At 43.5% G+C, this 21,417-nt stretch overlaps 1 protein-coding gene across 1 annotated transcript in view; it reads left to right on the forward strand.

Moving 5' to 3' along the window:
• HOMER2 (homer scaffold protein 2) overlaps positions 1-21,417 on the forward strand; it is a 58,678-nt gene that overhangs the window by 14,279 nt on the left and 22,982 nt on the right. The window contains exon 2 of the mRNA XM_075159971.1: positions 9,578-9,734. Within this exon, the coding sequence (XP_075016072.1) occupies positions 9,578-9,734 (157 nt within the window). The remainder of the gene's footprint in view (positions 1-9,577; positions 9,735-21,417) is intronic.

A 21,417-nucleotide genomic window follows, 5' to 3' on the forward strand; every position in this document is an offset into this window, starting at 1 on the left:
ATAACCTCATCTGCCATGCAAATTCTTATAGCACGGGAGAAGAAAAAGTCCTAAACATAAGGATGCTGCCTTGGTGGTGTCAGTGGGTTTTACATGCACAAACACACACATGGTCTTTCACTTCAGTCTTAGGTCAATGTATTTTGATCATATATCCGCTGACATTTAATCTCTTCCTTTTTAAAATAAACACCGAATAGTGCACACAACCTCAAAGTACCTCCAGCCTTCTGCCACACAGAGGACATAAGGCAAAGGATTAATAATAATAATAATAATGACTCCACTAGCATGCTAAAGGATTTTTCTGCTGGTTTACAGATGCAAAATAAATTACACCCTTCCTCCAACATCGTGTTTACATTATTTTCTACTCTCTCATCATTTCTCAGCAATGCTACCTCTAGATGCGTATGGTGTCTGGTGGGGGGTGAGGAGGCCCAGGAGCGACTGGGGCTGCTGGCACCTCCCCTCCCCAGCAAGGCCAGTGCTGGGGGCTCCTGGGCAGCGCTCGGGGGGCGGGTGAGGGCTCTGAGGAACGCTGCCTCTTGGTTTTGGATGGTGCTCAAGGAGCTTGACGCAGTTCAGACCTGTACACTGGCTCCTTATTTCTCCTTTGTAAAACAAACCAACCAACCCCCATGGTGTTCCACCTGTGCATGAGAAAATTCATGGTGGCGCAGAGCTGTGGTTTCGTTTGGGTTCAGCAGCAGAGGCCGATGTGGGCCCCGTGGGGGTGAGCTGAGTGTTTCCCGCACATGGGGTACTGCACACCCCACCGTAATGAGCTCCTGTGGGGTCCCTCCTGCTCGAGCCTCCCTGCGCTGCGGCAGAGGGTCTTGCCGAGAGCGTTCCAGAGCAGCCCCTCACGTGTCAAATGCAAAGCTAGTGCGTGCCAGCGCTTCGTCCTGCCTAACACCAGCTGCATGGGGTAAATTCTGCTGCATGCATGCAGGTCGGTGAGCCAGAGCCCAGGGGCTTGTAGCAAAGCCGGTGTTCCCTGGGTTCGTGGCTGGTGGGGACTGCTGGCACCCGGCAAGCGCAGGAGAGGCTGCTCTCCCTCTCCTGCAGACTTCTGCTCTCTACTCCAAATTTACACTTTCAATTTACAATGGCAATCTCTCGCTGAAATATTACAATACAAACATTGTGGCACAGAGGAGGCTGTGCTAAAAGCATTAACTCTACTGGAGCTGGGGCGAACCCAGAGGATGTAATTTGTAACCGATGCAGAGAAATAGGAAGGCTTTGGGGGTCTGTTTATGTGCTGATGCAGCCTCATTTGTCAACAAGAGTAGGAGAGGTGCTGGGGGTAAACAGAGTACAAGTATTTTTTTCAGTTTAATAGGGTTTGAATTTATCCCTATGCAAATGGGAGGCCGTGTAAACATTACCGGGGGTGCAAATTTATAGATTCTCTTTCAATGTCTTCTCAGGAATAATCTCTGAAATAATCAGAGTAACACAACCAGTTTCACACACACATGCCTCAACTTGTTTTTTTTGTAATAAATAACCTTACTTATGGAGGATTAGTTCAGGGTCCTCTCAGTTCCTGTCACTTAGGTATAAGTGTTTATTCACAGTGTCTTGAAAGGTTAATAACTGTCTGGAGATAGCCCAAAAATAAAATGTGAGCTTTTTCACTGCCCAAGTTAAGCCTTTTAATTTGTATATTGACTTCTTAAAGGCATAATGGTATTGTGAGACCTCACAGATGTTACAATGATTTTCATACCGAGGGCTTTTGTCCTCAAGATTTATTCTTTCGGACTTACTCAGCCGCAAATCAAAAATGAGTTTAATTAATGTCTATGCTTTTAACAGAAAATTCCTCTTTAGCTAGCTGTTTTTTTTCTTGATTTTTTCTGTCTAAGTAACTGGAACTATTATGTTCCCTACAAATGCAGGAAGCACATTTGCTAATTACATTCTGTCTGTTGAAATAATAATGCCTGTCAAAGAAGGGAGCTAAAAAGATGGATTTTTTTTTTCATGAATTTCATGTATTTCTGCAGGTGAGTTGATATCTAATCTAGTATAAAGTGGGCACCAGAGAATCATGACTGTGGTTATTTGAATGAGTTGCACGACCTTGCCCTCGATTAGCGCTGCTGCCAGATTCAGCACTTCTTTTCAACCTCATCGTGAGGAATTGGTCTGCCTACAAAATAGGAATTTCAGCAGCTGAAAGACTGAGAAGAAGGATTTTGAGTAAATTATATTTTAAAAATAGCTGTTTCTCTTTCTTGTTTTCTCTTTTTTTAGGGATGGTGTAATTTCTGTCCTGCTAGTCTTGAGTTTTTCAGAAGTTGTTCCCTGTACCCTTCTGTGTACTCGCAGTTCCACCCTGCAGCAGGGAACACCGCCCGGGAGCGCAGGGCTTAGCGAGCAGAGTACCGACAAATGCAGTCTAAGGTGTGCCTGCGTATTTTTTTCATGGAGAGAAAAAAGAAGAGCAAAGACTGAGTGCAGTTGTCCCCTGCTAGCCCAGCCTATTGCTCTGGGCCAGTTCTCCCAGCCCTCGTGTACAAGAGATATTAAGGCCTCCCTCTTCTCTCTGTGCTCACCCTTCCTGCCCTGTATTGCTCAGGGTTGCTTCTCCATCCTTCCAAGTATTTTTTGCTATGGAAATACCAGCGTGAGGAGGACTGTTTGCATTGCAGGATAAATGGGAGCTGCCCAGGTGAGTGGAGCCGAGCCGCTCTGGGCCGACCCCCATACGGCCACCAGTGCGTGGCTGCAGGCAGGTGGTTTGCAGGGCTGGCACCCTGTCCCACCTTCTTCCACATTGTGTGGGAGCAGTTGTTGAAACCACCAATGCCTTCTCTCTGGTCTGTAAAGACTGTTAATTTTTACAATAGTCTCTTTCGTTGAGTGGTGAATATTCAGCTGTTGATGTAGCCTTTTAAATTCACGTAGTCAAAAACTTCCCTGAGTAGAAGATCTGGTATAAAACTGCCCTGCAATGATAGCGATAGCAAAGCTACAGGGAGGAAATGAGGCGATTTAATTTTATTTCCAGACTTGCTACTGGCTCTGTTATCCTGAGATGCCATCTCGCTCTCAATGGCTGTTTCCTCAGGTGTAAAATGGAGCCATTACCCACCTGCTTGCTTCACGCTGTGAGTTTTGCACCCTTGCAAGTTGAAACAGGCTCTTCACTTCGGCGGGTTGTGTACGCTGGCAGCCGGCACCAGAACCGCCTGTCGCAGCTAATGAGATCTGAATGACCTGGATTAATTAGCATATGCCAATGTGGGAAGGGAGCGAGCTGCCTGCTTTCGTAATGCCATTTCGCTGCTACCACATCTGTAAAGTGTGCAGGTTTAGCGTTCGCCTCTCCCCAGCTCTGCATATTGCCCGTGCTGACTGGGCCCAGCCTGCCGTCCTGGTCCCTGACCCCAGCCATGAACTGGGCAGTGGTGGACATTGAGGTTACAGTAACTCAGGGAGTTGGGCTGAGGCAGCTGAATTTGCTTTGTTTGTGGCGAGCGTAAGGGGGATGCACTTGTCTTGACTGGAGTGCGTGTGGTGAGGCGAGGAGGGGTCTTCCGCATTCGTCCTCGGTCATCATTAAGAAGCTAATTCGTGTGGTTTTCTGCTTCCTGAAAAGATTTGATCCAAGATGGCATGAGCCTTCAATATGTAGAGGTAACAGGCTGGAGGATAGCGGACTCTCTTTTTTGCTTTGAGCAAAGGTTAATTTTGTGTATAAACTGCAACCGGTGCGACACCACGAACTGTAACGTCTCCCCCACAGCAGTTACGTCCTTCACCAGAGGTCTGCCTTGACTTGGATTGTGGTGTTTCGGGGAGAGGGGTTGGTTTGTTTTTTTTAAAGTTTGAGATGTGCATGTATGAACAAGTGAGTAGTGTTACGGGTAGATGAAACAGTATTTTCACAGGTAATTTTTAGGCATCATTACTTGCCTGGACTTTCATCAAGATGAGAATTTCAAATAGGAGAAAAATCTCCATCCATGAACTCAGGGGCCATCATGCAACAGTACCATCTAGACAGGCAAGGCAGCAGCAGCCTGGCAGGGCAGCTGCGCAGCCCGAGGCATGGGGACCCCCGGTGCCGGCACTGCTGTCGGCTGAAGGGGGACATTTGGTGACTTCTGGGGTCTTGGAGGAGTGACTGGAGAGCTGGCTGCCTCCAAGGGGCAGGATATATTTATTCAGTTTTGTTTGGGACCGAAGGCACGGGTTTGCCTCGCTGATGTGCTCTTTGGAGCTGTGCATGCGTTTTGAGAAGTCGGAGGCACAGATAGTGCTCGGTGGCTTTGGGAGCCGGCGGCGTTACCGTCCCGCTTTCGCGCCGGAGTTGAGGGCGGCTGTCAGGCGGCCCGGTGGGAGAGCCGTGCGCTGGCTGCGCCTGGGGGGGTGGTGTGGGAACAGCGCTCCTCTTTTTAGCAACGTTGCTTATTTTTGAATTATCATAAATAAATACAAATGGCACTCCAAACTACATTATATGTGAAGATATACATAAAGGATTAGTTCTTTTTATTGCACTGTCAGGCAGTAGTAGCGATGCTCAATCCAAATAACTGTTGACACCACGTTTATCATGTTGCGTTTAGCAAATAGAATTTTTTGTATCATGACCAGTGATAGGTATGTCACAATGTAGGATTTTGCGTTCGTACCTACTCTTCTTTCTTGAAAGATCCTCATTATCTAATACTTGTTATAGCAAATCGCTGCAGATCTGCTGGCGCTGTCAGGTAGTGTAAACCTCAGTGTGTGCATGACGCTGGCCTGTAGCAGGAAGCACCACATTCCAAAAACTCCACGCTGATGCGCTTGTCTGCAGGCATGTGCCTCCTCCACCACATGGCAGCTAGATGAGGACTTGTTCTCTTCAAAAATATATTTATTCCAATTGGTAAATTAGGCAATTAATGCAAAGCTGTCTAGTATTAGTGTGGGGAGAGCACAAATAATCCTGTCCTGTAAACTAGGAATCCTTATCCCAGAAATTTTATGTGATCTGTTAATGGAAGTTTTAGCAAAATGTGCAAATAATAGGTTTGCCTCTGGTGGAGTACCAGAGCTCCTGTCACAAATACATTTGGTGTTCCAGATCCTACAACAAGTAAAGGAGCTGCTTGGTTCTATTTCCTGCTCGGTCAGCGTGTCCACCCGATGTGCACTGGACACTTTGCACATTTAAAAGGATTTGGGTGCTGATCCCACAGGCACCCACACGAGTCACCGTGTTGTATTTACTATGAAAAAAGATGACTTCTATGTAGAAGTGTTCACATCATCAGTGCCTTGTTCGGAGCCGGAGCCGGCTCCACGCGGCCCCGCGTGTGGCTGGGGTCCGGGGGCAGGGGCTCTCCCAGGTGCCAGCTGGGCGCCCAGCCAGGGCTCGCCGTGCCACGGCTCCATCAGCCACCAATACCCCACAGCCCTTACGGTGCTGGCTGCCAGTCAGCAAAGGCTCTTTACAGCTGAAGTGATTTAAATCGCTGGTTGTGCTCATGATTCAAATGATAAACAAGGAACTTTGAATTAAATAATCTGAACTTTTCCGAAGTGAGAGCTCCTTCCCGTTGATTAGGAAGAGTAATATAAAACACATGGCTTGCAGCTAGTCACACACTTGTAAAATTTGGCATGGTTGTATATTAACCAGAAAGTGATACCGTATCTCACACAATTGTGGATGCAGTTGGTTAGCTCCAGAGTCTTGGTTTTTGCTTTTTAAATTCTTCAGAAAAGGTTTATGACGTATTTCGACATTAATGGAGAATGATTTTTTTTTTTTTCTTGAGATTTGTCGCATATGACAAAAGGACGGAAATTAAAAGTCAACTAAAATGTGTAAAACCATGACCTGAAAATTGCAATCATATTTATAAAACATGTTGGCCATATTTAATAATAAAAAAATCTTATCAGAATGCATTTTCTGTCTTAATCTGCATTATTAAACAAAGAACTGTTAGTTATAATTTAGGTCTCCATTTGCTACTTTTCAAGCAGCTTTACTCTAAACAGTGGATGTTATTGTCAAATTGATTTTTAAACAGATTCTTTTTGTTTAAAGAGTACTTAACCAATCATTAACAACTTTGGGTTAAAATTAATGAGATTTTAAACATTCATAAATTCTCTTTGTCTTCTGACCTACGAGTCCGCAGCCTGGCTGGCAGTGCCGCTGCTCCCTGCCTGCCCGGGCAAACGGGCGGTCTCACGTGACGGCAGCTTGCAGGGGCTCAAACGACGCAGGACGTGCTGCGGGAATTTCAAGTTAGCATTGCTGTTGTTTTAAGCATAAAACTTGATAAATCTCTGATAAAATGAAAAGGAAAGAAACCCTGGAAAACAAAGTCATTTCTCTATCAGTAAAGTGCTTTCTTGAATGCCAAAAGTTGCAAGTGAGTAACACAGAATAATCCTTCTCAATTTGGAGCTCTTTAAGGCCATGGTAAGTGTTTTAAAAGTGTCCAATTCAGTGTTTCATTTGAAAATTGAGTGCCACAGTTTTATAGTTGCCTCTGTGTGCTTCACTGGTCAAAGGAGTTTGGGATGCAGTGAAGGAGGATATTCCCCCCCCATGTTAAAAGCTGCACCACTGGAGTTTGTCAGCGCTGTTGGCTCTGCCGAGCCGCTGTGGCGTGCGGGAAAGCGTGGTGGCACCGGCTCCTAGTGCCGGTGGTGCCGGCTCATGGGCTCTGCGGATGGGCTTGGGCTCCTTGGGGTAACAGCTGAGCACAGACCTGCAGGTGGATTCGGCAGCAGGGAGTGCGGCAGAGGCACAGCCGCAGAAATGCATCATCTTTTCTTAATTAGTACGAGCCAACACTGGGAAATCCTTCCAGGAGGTTGTGTCCTGGGGGTGCTTCATCTGCTCCAGGGGGTCAAAAACCAGTCCTGGGGCTTTGCTGCCTTGTAGAGCCACCTACGGCAGAAAGGTCAAAGGCATATGTGGAGAACAACCAACTGGCCCTTCCAAATTTGAGTCTTAACGAATGGTCACTTATCTTGAATGAGTTAAAATGCTTAAGTTTACACATTGCATTTCCTTTTTTTTTTTTTTTAATAATTTATCAACTAGCACACTATCACTGTGAGTGATAGGGCTGCTGTTTGCACCCAGAAAGACAAACTGCACTTTTTTTTTGGTTTAATAATGATAAGGATTAGAAACGTAGTCAGGTTTTGCCTTTACTTTTTAATAAAAGCCCCACATGAATGGATAGATGGCTATCTCAAGCCCTGAGCTCCATTATCCATTCATTTATCCATTTGGATGCATGTATATAGCTCCTGTTGACAACAGTAGCTGCTACAAGACTCCTGAAAACATGGAGATAGATAGTTTTTCCCTTCATTCTACTCTTATTATCTCCAGATTTACTTTATGTGCTCACTGCTCCTGCTGCAGAGAGGCCAGGCATAGTTTTAACAGCGTTTTCTGGTCTTGTTAAGATGAGTTAACAGAGTTAAAGTTGTTTGTAGAATAGGTTTGCATGGAGGAAACTTCTGAAAGTTTAGACTGTAATATATAGGTCATACTACCATTAGCAAAAACAATTATTAGTAGAATCCACTAAAAATATAGAGCTAAGTAAAAGGCGAAATAAATTCAAAATTATTCTTCACTCAGGGAAAGTACGTCTTTTTAGAGTAAAAGAGTAAGCAGCTTGGGGGAAACTTCCCTTCCCTGCATTCCTTATTGCGAACAAACTCCACGACCTTTGTGGGCGTTACGCTGCTAATCCTGTGTAATGGATGATGGAAATATTTAAAAAATGTGAGAGACCTGCCCATTCTTTCCTCCCAGCTGAGGACAGCATTGACTTTAGCGTGTGAAATGAGAGTCAGGTTCAATGAGTTACTGATAAGGAAGAGCTGAAGCAAATGCTTCTCTCTCACAGCTGTAACATGACAGTCCCATTGTAATTTCAATTTATTTCATATAAGTATTTTACAGGGGTCAGCACAGCTGTCCATTCAGAAACCTGCGTGGCAGCCCCTGGAAAAATGTAAAACCTTGCATATGTCTTGCAAGGAGAAAACCATTGTTTCATTTTCTCCTGAGGCCTTGCTGGGCTTTCCAAGCTCACTCCATCTTTCCTGAGCTAATTCTACATGTAAATTACTTCATCTGTTTGATATTCTTAAATTTACTCCCCTCTATTTTAATTTAATTGCAATGGTCGAGGTCATGTGTGATGTTTGAGACAGTTCTACATACAGTACCTAAAATTGTTCTGTTCTAAAAATGCACAGGTGAATATACAAGGAGCTGAACATTATAGAAATCTTAATAAAAACATAGTTCCAAAACTATGGGACCAAGAATAATAGAAGAGAATTATTTATATAAATAGCATATGAGAGTGAGAGATCTCTCTGGCCTTTCACCTCGCTCTTTTCATTTGCTTTGTGCAAAATTCAGCCTGGCAACCTTTTCAGTTTCCATGTGGTAAACATTTTTGGGCGGTAACTCTATTGTAGTACAATTGTTTTTGAATCCTGTCATAATTCTGTCAAGTGTAACTATTCATGATACAATATTTTCTATGTGGTAAGAATATATTGAGCGGTACACTTAATATAGACCATTATATACTGTAGCTTTTAAGAACAAAAAGCATAAAAACGTATACAAAAGCACAGTAGAGCTTGATTTGCAGTTCACTTCTACTTTTAAACTTGGATTAAAGGTATAGTTGGAAGTGAATTTAGTTTTATGGCCTTTAAATAAGTCTTAATTCTGATCTTCAACCTAGATGATTTTGTGTGTATCACATTTTGTTTTTTTGGTCCTGCATCTTCTCTGCTTTTAAGTGTGATTTGCATTGTCACGTGTTGAAGGTAAAACAAAACCCCTCCACTGCGTGCACAATGCTCTTGATGAGAAAAAGCATCCGAGGAGGGCTGGTGTTTAGGAACGGGGTGTCAGGGGCAGTACGTCATCCACTGAAAGGCAACGTATATCAACACAGTGTTTTGCTTGTGTTTCTTTCCCCCCCTGCTCCCCAGGGTGATTGACTGTTTCTGCATCGGATGAAATTTTCATGCACATCCCCAGAACAGTGGGATTCTAAGGATAGAGATTAATATTTCAGTAATTATACCGTGCCTGTAGGTCGCTGGAGTCCTTGGTGCATCCACAGAGGAACCCGGCTGTAGGTAGCGGTTCACAGGAATGCGCGGCAGGAGGAAATCCGGCCATGGGGGGCTGCTTGTTGCTTTTGGCAAAATATGTGGATGGGGAAAGAAAGAATGCATGTGAGTGTCCTTTCCTGGAAATAAATATTTTGAGGAAAAGGTGGGTGCTGAGTTAATATAACATGGGGAGAAAAAAGCCGATTGCTTCCTGGGCTACGGCAGTAACTTTAGGGCGCTGAATGTCGCTTAGCGATGCCAAGGAGAGGTACCCAAGGCTGGATCGTGGCTCAGCAACGTCGCTGCTCTGCCTTTTCACTTGGGGGATTGCCAGGCGCTCTCTGTCTTGTGCTTTCAACATGCCTGGTCAAGGCTGGGCTTCTGGGACATTTCATCTTCCGCAGACTCATGCATCCATTTCTCCTGTCCCTCCCTATTCCAGAGAACAGCCCATCTTCACCACCAGAGCCCATGTCTTCCAAATTGACCCCAGCACGAAGAAGAACTGGGTTCCCGCAAGCAAGCAGGCTGTAACTGTTTCCTACTTCTATGACAGCACGAGAAACAGCTATCGGATTATCAGTGTGGATGGAGCCAAGGTAGGAGGCTGATGGTACCCCGGCGTGTTTACTGTGCTGAGAGGATCGTGACTGTCAGCCCTGGCTGAAGGTAGACATAGATGGGCTACATTAAGCACTTAAGTTCATAAATACTAACTTTTGTATATAATCCATTATGGGCACTGGTAGTGATAATTGGAAAAACACAGGGCACCTTGAAAGTGATTTTGCCAAGCTTAATTGATTTTATCTCTGACTAGTTTGACTTCACGATCTTAATGAGCCAAGAGTTTTAAGTGTCCAAACTGAGTCTGTAGCACAGTATCTAAAACCAGCATCCATATTAGGTAGATAAGGCTGAGGCCTTTGTGGTGAAAAAATGTTCTTTTTAAAGGGAATGAGGAGACTGATACGTGCAGACTAGAGTTTTTAATGTAAATGCCAACTGCATGTTCACTTTTGCCTGGTTGAACTGTTTGCGGATTAGCACTTAGTTTTCTTCAGCTTTTGCACTGGAGTTCATCAGCCTTAGGTGACAAATTAGGCATGAAGACTTCCCCCCCCCCTCTTTTTTTCTTCTTTTGTTTTGCATTACCAGATAGTGTGCTGAAGTGTTTCCTGTAAGAATCCCGATCAGTCGGATTGAACGGGTTGCTCAGACAACTGTTTTTATTACGTACTAGATTTATCCCTCTGGTTAGTCCCCCCAAAGTAACTTGTAAGGTGACCGCTTTCCCCTAGCAGACCCCAGTCAGAGGTATAAGTTAAAACATTTCACTCACGTATAAAAATCATTGGTCATTTCTGCCAAAGCACAAACCACAGGGCAACGAGACAAGTTTACAGCCTTTTTATCTGTGTTCCTGTTTGGATGAGGATGTTAAAATATCACTATCCTGGGAGAGAGAGATCACAGAAATCATCCCTTAATAAAGCTTTTCTATTTGTCATGCCTATTTCACATACTTGTTTTTCCAAACATCTCCTGTGCTATATTTGGTTATATATTGGCTTATAAATCAGCCATACTGCCTGCTTAAATTGATGGTAATGTTTCATTGACATCGGTACAGCGTTAATATATCACCATCATCATGCTGTTTGTGCCAGCGTGTTCATTTCCAGAAACGCCCCGGCTGCCCTGGTTTGCAGTCGGCGCACACAACCCCTGCAACTTGCTGGGGAAAGCTGAGCCCCCCAAAATTCGCTTACACCCCAGGGATACTCCTGCTCCTGCTAGGGCGAAGCTGGTACTGGTGGTAGTGGGCTGTTGGCTTTACAAACTCAGGCGAGCGTGACTTCCAAGCCAAAACTGCTGTATTCGCAGCAGTGGGTCGCTTGATTTGTGGATGTGCATGCATGCATTAAGACCAATTAACGAAAAGAAAGTAATTACTGTATGTGGCAGGGGGAAGCTGCAGGGGCAGCGTATGCCCACAGCCAGAGGTCCTGCCCAGAACTGCAAAGTGTGTGCTGAGAACAAGATGAGCATCCAAGCTTTGCTTTGTAATCTGCCCAAAAGACATTCAGAAGGAACCACTCCCCTGTTCTAGCATGTCCAAGAAGGAGGTGAGCTTTCCATGATTAAAATTCTCCCCTGGGGCCTCCCGAGCAAGAATCAATCGCTGGCCACATGAATTATTCCTCTTGTATTGAACTTTTGTTGATTAAGGAACATGTTGAGGAGAGATGCTGCCTTCATGCTCACCTCTGGAGAGTCCCCAGTTACCCTGCCTGTCCATTTTAGGAGTGCTGATTTGGAAAAGGAAGGGTGTTTATACCCAAATAAGTTAAAAGTTGCTTTTCTCCCTCAAACAACTATTGTTTAGTGTTTTGACCTACTTTTCTAGTCAAAAATGAAGCTGGGTAGGACTGTGAGGAAGAATATAGACAGCATCGGTTGGTGTTGTCCTGCTTTCTGTACGTTTCTCTTATTAGAATAATCTTCCATGTGTTGGCAAATACCAGATGGATTAGCATCACAGCATCACTGTGGGCAGAAGCTAGCTCTGTTTTAAAGACACAAAAGCTGAAGCTCAAGTAAATTAAGGGACTTGGCCCTAGAAGGAAGGTGGTCATGAAGGACGTGTGTCCCTTGCAACTCTCCATCCTTGTCTGAACTGCGAAGGGGCTGTTCTAACAGTTTATTTTAGACAAGCATATACGATGAACATTGGCTTGCAGAGAAATCTCACTTAAATCAAACTTGTATGCAGCTATTGGATTAATTTGGGGTTTTTTTACCTTATGTTGACATTACATAGTAACAATGAAAATATTTTAAAGTGATCAGGAATACAGAGCACTTCACTTAAACATTGTTCGTTACCCAGTTGCCTAAGCTTTATTTTACTTTTAGCATTCAACGTATCGCTCTGGGCAGTGTGTTGAATCACAAGTATGCGGAGTAACGTAGGGCTGCTGAAACCCGCGAGCGCTGCTGTCGTGCAGAACGTTGGGGCGGGCTGCGTAACGTCAGCCTGAGGAGTATTTGGCTTCTCCGGGTGCACCACAACCCGATGGGTGTGATTCTCGCAGGAGTGGCTTCCTCAGGCTGCTGCTGCTGTCCCTGAAGGTCCGGGCCCTCCGCAGTCCCCTGTCCTTCAGCCCCATCCTCTCTTCTCCCAGCAGCCGTAGCCTGTCCCCTTCTCCTTCCTGGCAGCTCCCTGTCCCTCATCCCCAGCGGATGAGGTGGTGGGGTGGGCGCCGGAGGTGAGGAGGGGTGCCGCAGGGCGGAGGGGAGCGGGAGGATTTAGGGGTGGGCTGAAGGAGGGGTTAAGGGAACCGCTGAGCCCCTGTGTTTAAAGGCGTAGATATTGGGAACTCATTTTGTGAGCACGGCTGGCAGGGGAGTGGGGGAGTTGCTTGGCTGTGCTGCCTGGCACAGTAGGACGCTGCCTTTGGGTCCTTACCCCTTTGCCAAGCGGTGGGGAAGGACAGAAGGGCCTGGCTGGTACATGCGGCGGTGGTGAGGACGGACATTGCAGCAAAGAGGAGAATGGGACAGAAAGGGAGTAGGGTAAAGGTAGGGAGCAGAGTGAAGTCAAGGGAGCTTAGCTCTTCCCTTGCAGAGGGATATGCAAGAGGCTTGTCCTGAAAACCAGGAGTCCAATATGATGGAGGGCAGCCAGGCAAGAGCGTAAGCCTTCCAGAGCCAGGTTTCTTCCAAATCCTCACAGGCCAACGACAAAAAACCCCACTGAAATGCCTGGGGGGTCAAGCACTGAAAAGTGGAGACCCTAGATTCAAAACAGCTTGTACCACTTTAATTCCTCATGTTTGCAAACTAGAAGAGAGCAGGTATTACATTCCTGCATCTTTCGCAGAAAAACGGGTGCTGTGGACAGTAGCTTACAATTTACAGCAAAAGATTTCAAGATACCATACAAGTATGCACTGGATGATCTTAACCAAGATACCATTACCAAACAAGGGAATAGATTAGTATATCTTTTAATTACCTTATAATTGACTTGTATGTTGTCGAGAATGTAATTTCATCATGATGTTTTAAGAAGTTTCTGGCCAGAGGCTGTTTAAACAGCAGCATAATGAGTGCTGGAGGAAATGATACAGTAAAATGCAAGGGCACACGCTGATTCAGAGTTAATGAGGCAGCCAAGAGACTTCACTGTATGAAAGTGCCCAGAGTTGTGGGCAAAAGTCAACCCTGTTGAAAAATGACAAAATACGGTGACGATGCAGGGAGAACATGAACTCACAAGTGCCCGGTTGCTGTGTAATGTGTGGGGAAAGCCACGCACAGGGCTCCTCATTAAAAGTGACCTACATTATTCTGCCTTTTAGAGGCGAAAAGTTTGAAAGCATGAAAATTACTCAGACCGATATCCATTGTCATTCTCTGGAGTAATGCATGGTAGTACCCTGGTTGGTGGGTTTGTTTATTTTTTATAAATTGGAAATACGTGTTATCCAAACAATATAGACAAGGGGGAAAGGATGAGAAACTTGTTTCTGCATAGAATTTGAGAAGGAAATACAATCCTTCAGAAACAACCTTCTGTCCTCATTTTCAAATGTTCAGATGTTATATTTCTACAGAACTTGTGCTTGCAAGAGCATCATTTTCATCTTTTGAGAAATAAGTGGTTAATAAGGAACACAAAGCTATCTTAAAAATTAATAGCCAGCAACAAAGTGTATAGTGAGACATTCTGAGATGGCAGCAGCAAAGAAAAGGGACACAGCAAGAGTCATCTCAGATGCCAGTCCTAAGTTGTCTCTGTGAGATGCTTAAACAGATGACTAGAAAAAATTAAAATCAGGGTTAAAAAGATGAATAGATTTCAAGAGTAATTTTGGTAAACACATGAAACAGAAACAAAGACTTCATGTTTCAGAGGAAAAAAAAATGTCGGCTGACACATTTCCAGTTGCTAGATCATTTCAGAGAGTTTATTACCTAACAATTACCTTGAATATTGAAGATCAGCAGCTAAGTTGGGCATAAGTGTGAGAAAGTATTGAAGAGAGAACCAGAAAAATTGCTATGCTGGGAAAGCAAAATCAGTGGGTCTATTTCTGAAGTAAATTGCAATTAGTAAGAATAAGAATATGGCCAAAATTTTGCCAATCAGTATTCACATAATGTACCCCGAAGTGAATACAGTACATTATATAGTATGATGAAGCTGTTTGATTAAGTGGCGTATATGCCCTTATAATGGGATCTATCAGTGAGCGTCACAGCAAGAACGGACAGTGTGATTTCCAGAGCAGAATGAAGCTGGCAGGGACAGAGCCCCAGCAGCATGTGGTAGCAGATATTCAGGGAGGTAAGAAGGGATGATATGTAAATCTGCTAATATTTAATGTATTTCTGGCTTTCTCAGTTCTGTACCAGTCCTAATTGCTACCTAATTTAATAGCTGCCCACCTCTTTATGACCATGCTTTTTTTGTTCTCACGACTGGAGGCAGGTGTCCTCGGCACACGAGGAGGACATTCAGAGTTCTTCCAGTGCTGTGTTCAGAGACTCAAAACAAATCATTTTCTTTGCCCATGGAAGTGGAATTATTTTAAGACACAGTTGTTAAAAATATCCTAGAATATTTTGCCAAAAGGTGACTCTTAGATTTAAGAAGCTTTCCTTTCACAGGAAAAAAATTGCAGGGTATGGTAGCACGGATGAAATTCCTTCATCTGGCTAGTTCTTTATGTTCTTTTTTTTCTTTCATTGACGTAAATTCAGCCATTAAACCAACAGCAACTCTTTCTCAGGAAAAACCTACCAAGTAATTTAGATATTACAAAATTTTTGGCACTGAATTAAAAAAGGCTTCTGGCAACGCGTACCTCGCCAGGGGCCTGCGTTGGTGTGGCAGCATTTAACTGTGCCTCTAAGACCTCTTGGGTCTGATTTGTGATAACGTGTAGCAGAAACGATCACAGCATCGCCTTCCCTCTTGGCATTCAGAGTATCAGTGTGTGTTCGCCTGACCCTGTGCTCGATGAATTAGGTGGATTGATGTTTTGTATTTTTTAAATACCTAATTTTTTTTAAATACCTAAGTTTTTTAACTACCTAAATTTCCAGGTTTAATACTTTTGTAGTGAAATGATCAGAGGATGTTTTACAGCCTTGGGTAGCCAAAGATAAAGGGATGTAAAAGTACATGAAAAGTGACATTACAAAGTGTTGCCTTTTTTTTTTAATGTGTGTAGAGAAATCCTGAATTAAATGCTATGATTTTGAAAGGTGTGGGTGTTTTGTCAAAGGGATGGAGATTCTTTTATTTCCAGTTTTGCCTGTCCTAGTTTTATTTATGGCCATCGCTTGTCGGGAGTGCTGTGTGCATCCCGGAGGAGCGCGGTGCCGGCTGCCCTGTGCCTGCTGAAATGCCGAGAGGCCCCGCTCCTCGCCCTGAAGATTATTTTGCTGACTGCAGCACTGGCAGGACTATGATTTCCAGAGAGCCCCTGCTGGTAAAATCTGATTAAACTAGCAGAAAATATTTTTTAATTCCAGCTTCTCAAAGCTTTTTTCACCGCTGGGTAACTGAGATGGATATTTCTTTTTTTTCAAAACTTTTTCTGCCGTGCTCTGTTTTGCCCTTCACGCCGTTTCTCCCGGACTGGGTGGGAAATCTCTTCTTTCCTGGTCATCCCAGAAAGAGTGCCAACCGTAAAACAGGGGTCTGGGGGGAGCACGAGCTCAATATTACCTACACTTCTGACACTGAGAGCCAACACGAAAAGGACCTCTCATCAAAAAGGCGGTGTGTGACACTTGAAGAGCCCAAAAGACATATCCCAGCTTAAGGGTGATACCGCATTAGGGTAAGCCGGTGGAAAGGTGACCAGGTTTTGACCTCTGGAGGTCTGAGCTGACTGGTCCAGTATTCCTGCACTCTTGTCCCTACCTGTCCACAAAAGAAACTTTCATATGCCATAAGAAAAGATTTCCAGTACTGGTCTGGCTGACTACTGTAATACAGAAATTTGAGCATATTTGATGGCCTTCATCTTTTCTTTATCATAGTATGTTAAGTATTTCATGAACTATTGAGCTGATCTCAACATGATTATTAGCACTGGAGATGATACTGGAGCCATAAAAGAGTGATTCCAACAAATGGAACTAATTAACCCCCCACATAAAAGGAAGAACATCTTTTGAAATACAAAAACATGGTATAAAATATAATTTTAATGCATAATCCTGTCTTCCAGTGTGCACAGTTTGTGTGTATGTTATAATAAACATCTCATTGCTTTTATGCTAGCAAGATGACTATTAAGTAAAAACATTAGTTGTGGTTTTATGATCTTTATATATACATCATATAATAGATAAGTACTTTACTGTTGAGACAGAGCAACTATAATATCAGCGTGTATATACTATGAATCCATACTAGAGCCTTTAAAATAATTTGATGCCATTTAATCACTCTCATCAGATGAGTTTGCTTTGTAAGGCAGCTGCAGTGTGGACTTTTCCCGGTTCAGATTTCCCAGCCTGTGCTGGAGGACGATGCTCGTCTGCCGGAGACATGTTCTAGTACCAATTGTACCAAACAAAGTACTTTGTAAAAGATGCCTGAAGAGTCTCTAGCTGCTTTTTGCAGTCCCGTTTGGGCTTGTTGTTGCTGTAAATAATGAAGCTGGATTGGGCTGCTCTCTGAGAGGCAGCTGCTCCTTTTGTAGAGGAGTTGTTCTTCATTTTGTATGATGAGCAGATTAAGAGCAGAACATCTGTCCTGCCCTGGGACGTAGTGCATCAGCCTCACCTAAGCTGGAACCGGTCTCTCACTCAGACAGTGAAACAACTTGCAGTAAATAATTAATATTTTTAATAGCTATTTCCTCATTTCATTTAAAGATGTTAGAATTGTAGTGATGCAACTTCCAGATTTTTTAGCATCACTTTGAATGATGCAGGGGGAATTCTCAGTTTAAGGAAAACTTGCCACCAGTGGGTGATGCTGGTGCCTCCTAGGCAGAGGTTGTGGCTCCGGTGAAGGCTGGGGCGCGGGCGCCGGGTCAGCAGCAGCGCTGCAGCCGGGGTGCGGGTGTAGCGGCAGGAGGGTGTCTGCGTGGGGTGGCGGGTTGGGCACCTCGAAGCTGCGGGGTGTGCCCAAAGTGCTATGTTCCAAAGGGGTCCTGTGGAGACATAAATCATTCGGCCTGTGCAGTATCAAAGAGAAATGTGAGTGTTGGCGTTAATGGAAGTTGAAGCAGGGCAGATGCAAATAGAAAATGAAATGCACATTTTAAAAGGAGGATCTATGTGGGGTGAGCACACTGAGGTTTGCGCTGGATCCTCCTGCTACATAGACCATGACTTCACATTCTTCTCAAAGACATCTTTGAAATAAGGGTGAATGAAATTAAGGAAAATAACAGTCCCTGATGCTCTTAAAATATTTGTGTTGTCTATGTTTGTGGTGTACTTGGCTTGACTAAAGTTACTTGAGTTTTTATTTCTCTCTAGACTTTAAAATAACTTGAAAACATTTTCTTTGGAATTTGGTGATGAAGAAATAAAGCATAAAGGAGAAGCAGAGCTGTCAGCCAAGGATGAGACTACCCACTTGCATCATCCTTTATTTGCTTAAGGTGTTATCAAGTATTCACAAATTCAGGCTGAGGGGAGGTGCAGGATTTAATAATTGGGAGGAGAGTACATGGCCTGGAGTTGTGTCTGCAGGAGAATTTTCAACAGTTGCTAAGTCTGGTTTAGATAGGCAGAGCTAGTAACATTGGGTGCGCTTGTGTGGACAGGTCCTTGAGTGTTCAGAGGATTAAAAAAAATACTGTTAGGGCTTAACTGCAGTGGTAATTTCAGAATTGCTGATACTGGTGGAGATGAGCTGGGGATGGAAGGAAAAATTAAAAATGTTTGCACAAACAAGACCTGGGGCTTCAGGTGAAAGAGAGCTTGTCAAAAGCTGAGAAATGGAGAAAAGTAAATGCCAGGAAATGTGGTGGGTCCCTTGAGACTGCATCAACCAGAAATCATGATCATCTGCTGAGGATGTGTTTTGGTTTAAAAAAAAGAAGTCTAGAGCTGTAGAACTCCTATCACTTAAATGTTTCTATATTAGTCTCTTTCCAAGTTATTAACTTTAAAATGTGAAAAATCCTCTGTTCAATGTCTGGATTATTTCTGGAAGTAAATCCTTCAGAAGCTGGTTAGTAAGCTTAGGAGAAAAGATAACAACGTGCTGGCAACAGCTGTATCCTCGACAGAGGAACAGAAGCACATCTGCCACTGTTTGATCCTATCTGGCTCATTTTTCTGCTTGTATGTACAGCGCGCGCATGTGTCACTAGCTCTGGAAAGACCACACGCAACTGAAGCCAGGAGGTTGCAGAAACCTTTTCAGAAATACAATTTGCTACTCTTTAAAAAGGAAAAAAAAAAAAGGAAAAGATAAAAATCCATGCTAGAGGATTTCTTGCTGCACCGCTTGCTGGCAAGTAGGGAAACTTTGGTCTGGGTAGATTTTTCCTTTTTAAAACCTCTCCATAAAATTTCTCGGAAAAGCTCTGTTAAAGGAAGTGTTTCAGCACGTAACTGCCTCACGCAGAGTTGTTTCTGATCACCAGACTTGAGTATGAATGTGGCATCTGAACGTGCCGGAGAGGTTAATTAAACCATGTGATGTTACTGTAAAGAAACCCGGAATCAAGCAAAGGATGCCTGGTTTAAGTCATGGTCCTTGAACTTAGCAAAGCTTTTGAAGAATCTTGAACAAATTTGTTGGTGAAAATAATCCATGCCTGTAGTTAGGTGAAAGTTGAGAAAAAATTCAAAGTTTTTAGTAACATCATCAACATAGGCACAACATGGTAGAGTTTACAGATGCTTTCCCTCATCTTTTTGGTTTCATTAGCTGATCAAAGCAAAACCTGTGGGATGAGACTGAAATAAGCAAATTTATAGATGGTAAAAACTTCCATACCTGCTCACCAGACTCCAGGGAGCACAGTGATGCTCAGCTTGCTTGCGGGTTTTGCATTGTGCTGCCTTTTTCTTCCAAAAGAAATAATAAGGAGGCTGAGGAACCTCGTGCCCCAAGGTGAACTGAGCACATGCTCCATCCCCTCGAGCTTTCTGCAGCCTCCTCCCAGGGTGTTAGGGACTTCAAGAATTGCAATAAATGCAGCACTGGTTAGCTGTTGGTTTCCTAATCTGGGATTTTTACTCTCTCTTTTTTTAAGTTCAGCTACTGAAAGTAATAAAGAATAATTCCTATAAGCTGTGCTTTATGAAACTCTAAGGATTGCTTGTCCACTGAAACAGCTATATAAACTATTTGTTCCCTTCTCCCCCCCTGCTGTAGTGCCAGAGGTATCTAATATGTGGAAATCCCTATTGGGAGAGTTAATGTATGAGACGTGCTAATCAAGTCATGCCAGATGGAGTTTATAAATAAACTACACTGCATTGTGTATTCTTAAAATTTGAGCATCAAACATAATTCAAGGCAGTATTTTTCTAGTTTTTTTAAAAAAAAACCAAACATCACTTCTTTCTTGATTCTGGATTGTGAAGTTGCATCCAATGGCACAGTGGTTGTTAGATGGAAAATGAGGAATAGTATAAATGACTGTCAGTCATTAAATACTAGCTGAAGTCCAAAGCTGATTCTCCCTGAGGAGTGAACAAGATGATCACATGAGGCCCAGCTAACCTCCTAGCTTTGTTTTCTAACAGCAAAATAAGGGATGAGGCATTTCTGAGGACGCAGAAGGATTGGTATTTTATATTATCTCATAGATACCTTGTGTCTTCAGTTATGTTAGTGTATTGCTCCTAAGTGTTGCTAGACCTGGTTGCCCTTGATTGTCATCTAACAGTGACCACTTCGAGGTGCTTTAGAAGATGCCAAGTAGATCCTGTCATCTCCTAAAAATAAGGTACCTGCCCTTGGCCATTCCTCATGCCGAGGGACAGTTTTTCCAGATTTTAGAGAGGCAGTGGTAAGCTATCCCATTGCTGGGGTGTGTAGGTTTTTAAAGAGTAGAGTCGTCTTTAACGATGCCACGTGGCCATGCCATTTCTGACCTCTGCAAAGGGACCTTCAGGCTTAAGTGAAGCTGTTGTCATACAGCTTGAAGGATGCAGAAAATGATCAGTGCTTAAATGATTCATACACAAAGACTATATGCTTTTATTAAATCCTCTAAAGCGTGAATGTGATATAACCGGGGGGTGGGGGTGGGTGGTGTTTAATTGTATCTAATTGTAGATAATGCAACTTTCTCCGTCACCCCAATTTTAGTCACTAGAAAAAAAATAAAGTGTCCACTGTATTCTTCTCCCTGTCTCTGATAAGCTAGAAATCTTATTTCTTGTGTGAAAATAACACACAAGCATCTTGGTTTGTATATCTTGTAAAATGTTGCATGAAATTCCTGGGTAACAATTTGTTCCAGCGTAGAGGGTTTGAAAATCCTTGCTGTAGATTTTCTTCATGAAACAGCTGCTGGTGCTCTGAATCGTGTGGGAGGGTGGATGTGTGTGCTGTGCCTAAAAGGAAAAAAATTCTAGTCAGATGTCAAAGCAAAAATAGGAGATTTTAGAGATTTAGACTGGGTGGAGGAGGTGGGAAGCCAACTCTGCAGAGATGTTAATTACCTTGGGAAGAAAAAGAGCACAGTGGAGTAGGTGTAGCAGGAGATTCACTTAATAGAATTCACATAATCATGAACCCACTTTCGTTGCATTTAGACAGGTTCTCAGTGAGGGCTTCACAACAGAAATATTTTACCAGAGGAAAAACAGTTATTAGTCTTTTTATTGGAAAGGGGGCTATTTTTACATCTCTTTTCATGAAGGAGGACAAGAGCTCTGTGGGTTTTGTTTGATTTGTTGGCTTTTGGGGTTAAAAATGAACCTCATCATTCATTGAATTATCCTGGGGATGCAAGGTGATGCAAGGAAAAAAAAGCGATGTGCAACTGTAGAAATGCTCTTTTCCCTACAAAGCAAGCAGCAGCAGCAGCATGTGAGATACTTTATCCATGAAAGGTGAATCTCCTCTCTGCAGAGGGAGCTCAGGTTGGGAAGTAAATGCTTCGGACTGCAGCACGTCCTCTGCAGCTTGCGAGGTGTCCTGGCATCTTTCTCTTTGCAGAGTGCGGATGAATCACTGCGGTTCCCCTTCCTCTCCTCCTCCCACAGAAATACATGGTGTAGTTATGGAAGCTTTTGGAGTCCATCGATGGGTGAAATAACGATTGTCCTGGT

This window comes from Calonectris borealis, chromosome 11 (assembly GCF_964195595.1).
Source record: "Calonectris borealis chromosome 11, bCalBor7.hap1.2, whole genome shotgun sequence".
Classification (NCBI taxonomy): Eukaryota; Metazoa; Chordata; class Aves; order Procellariiformes; family Procellariidae; genus Calonectris; species Calonectris borealis.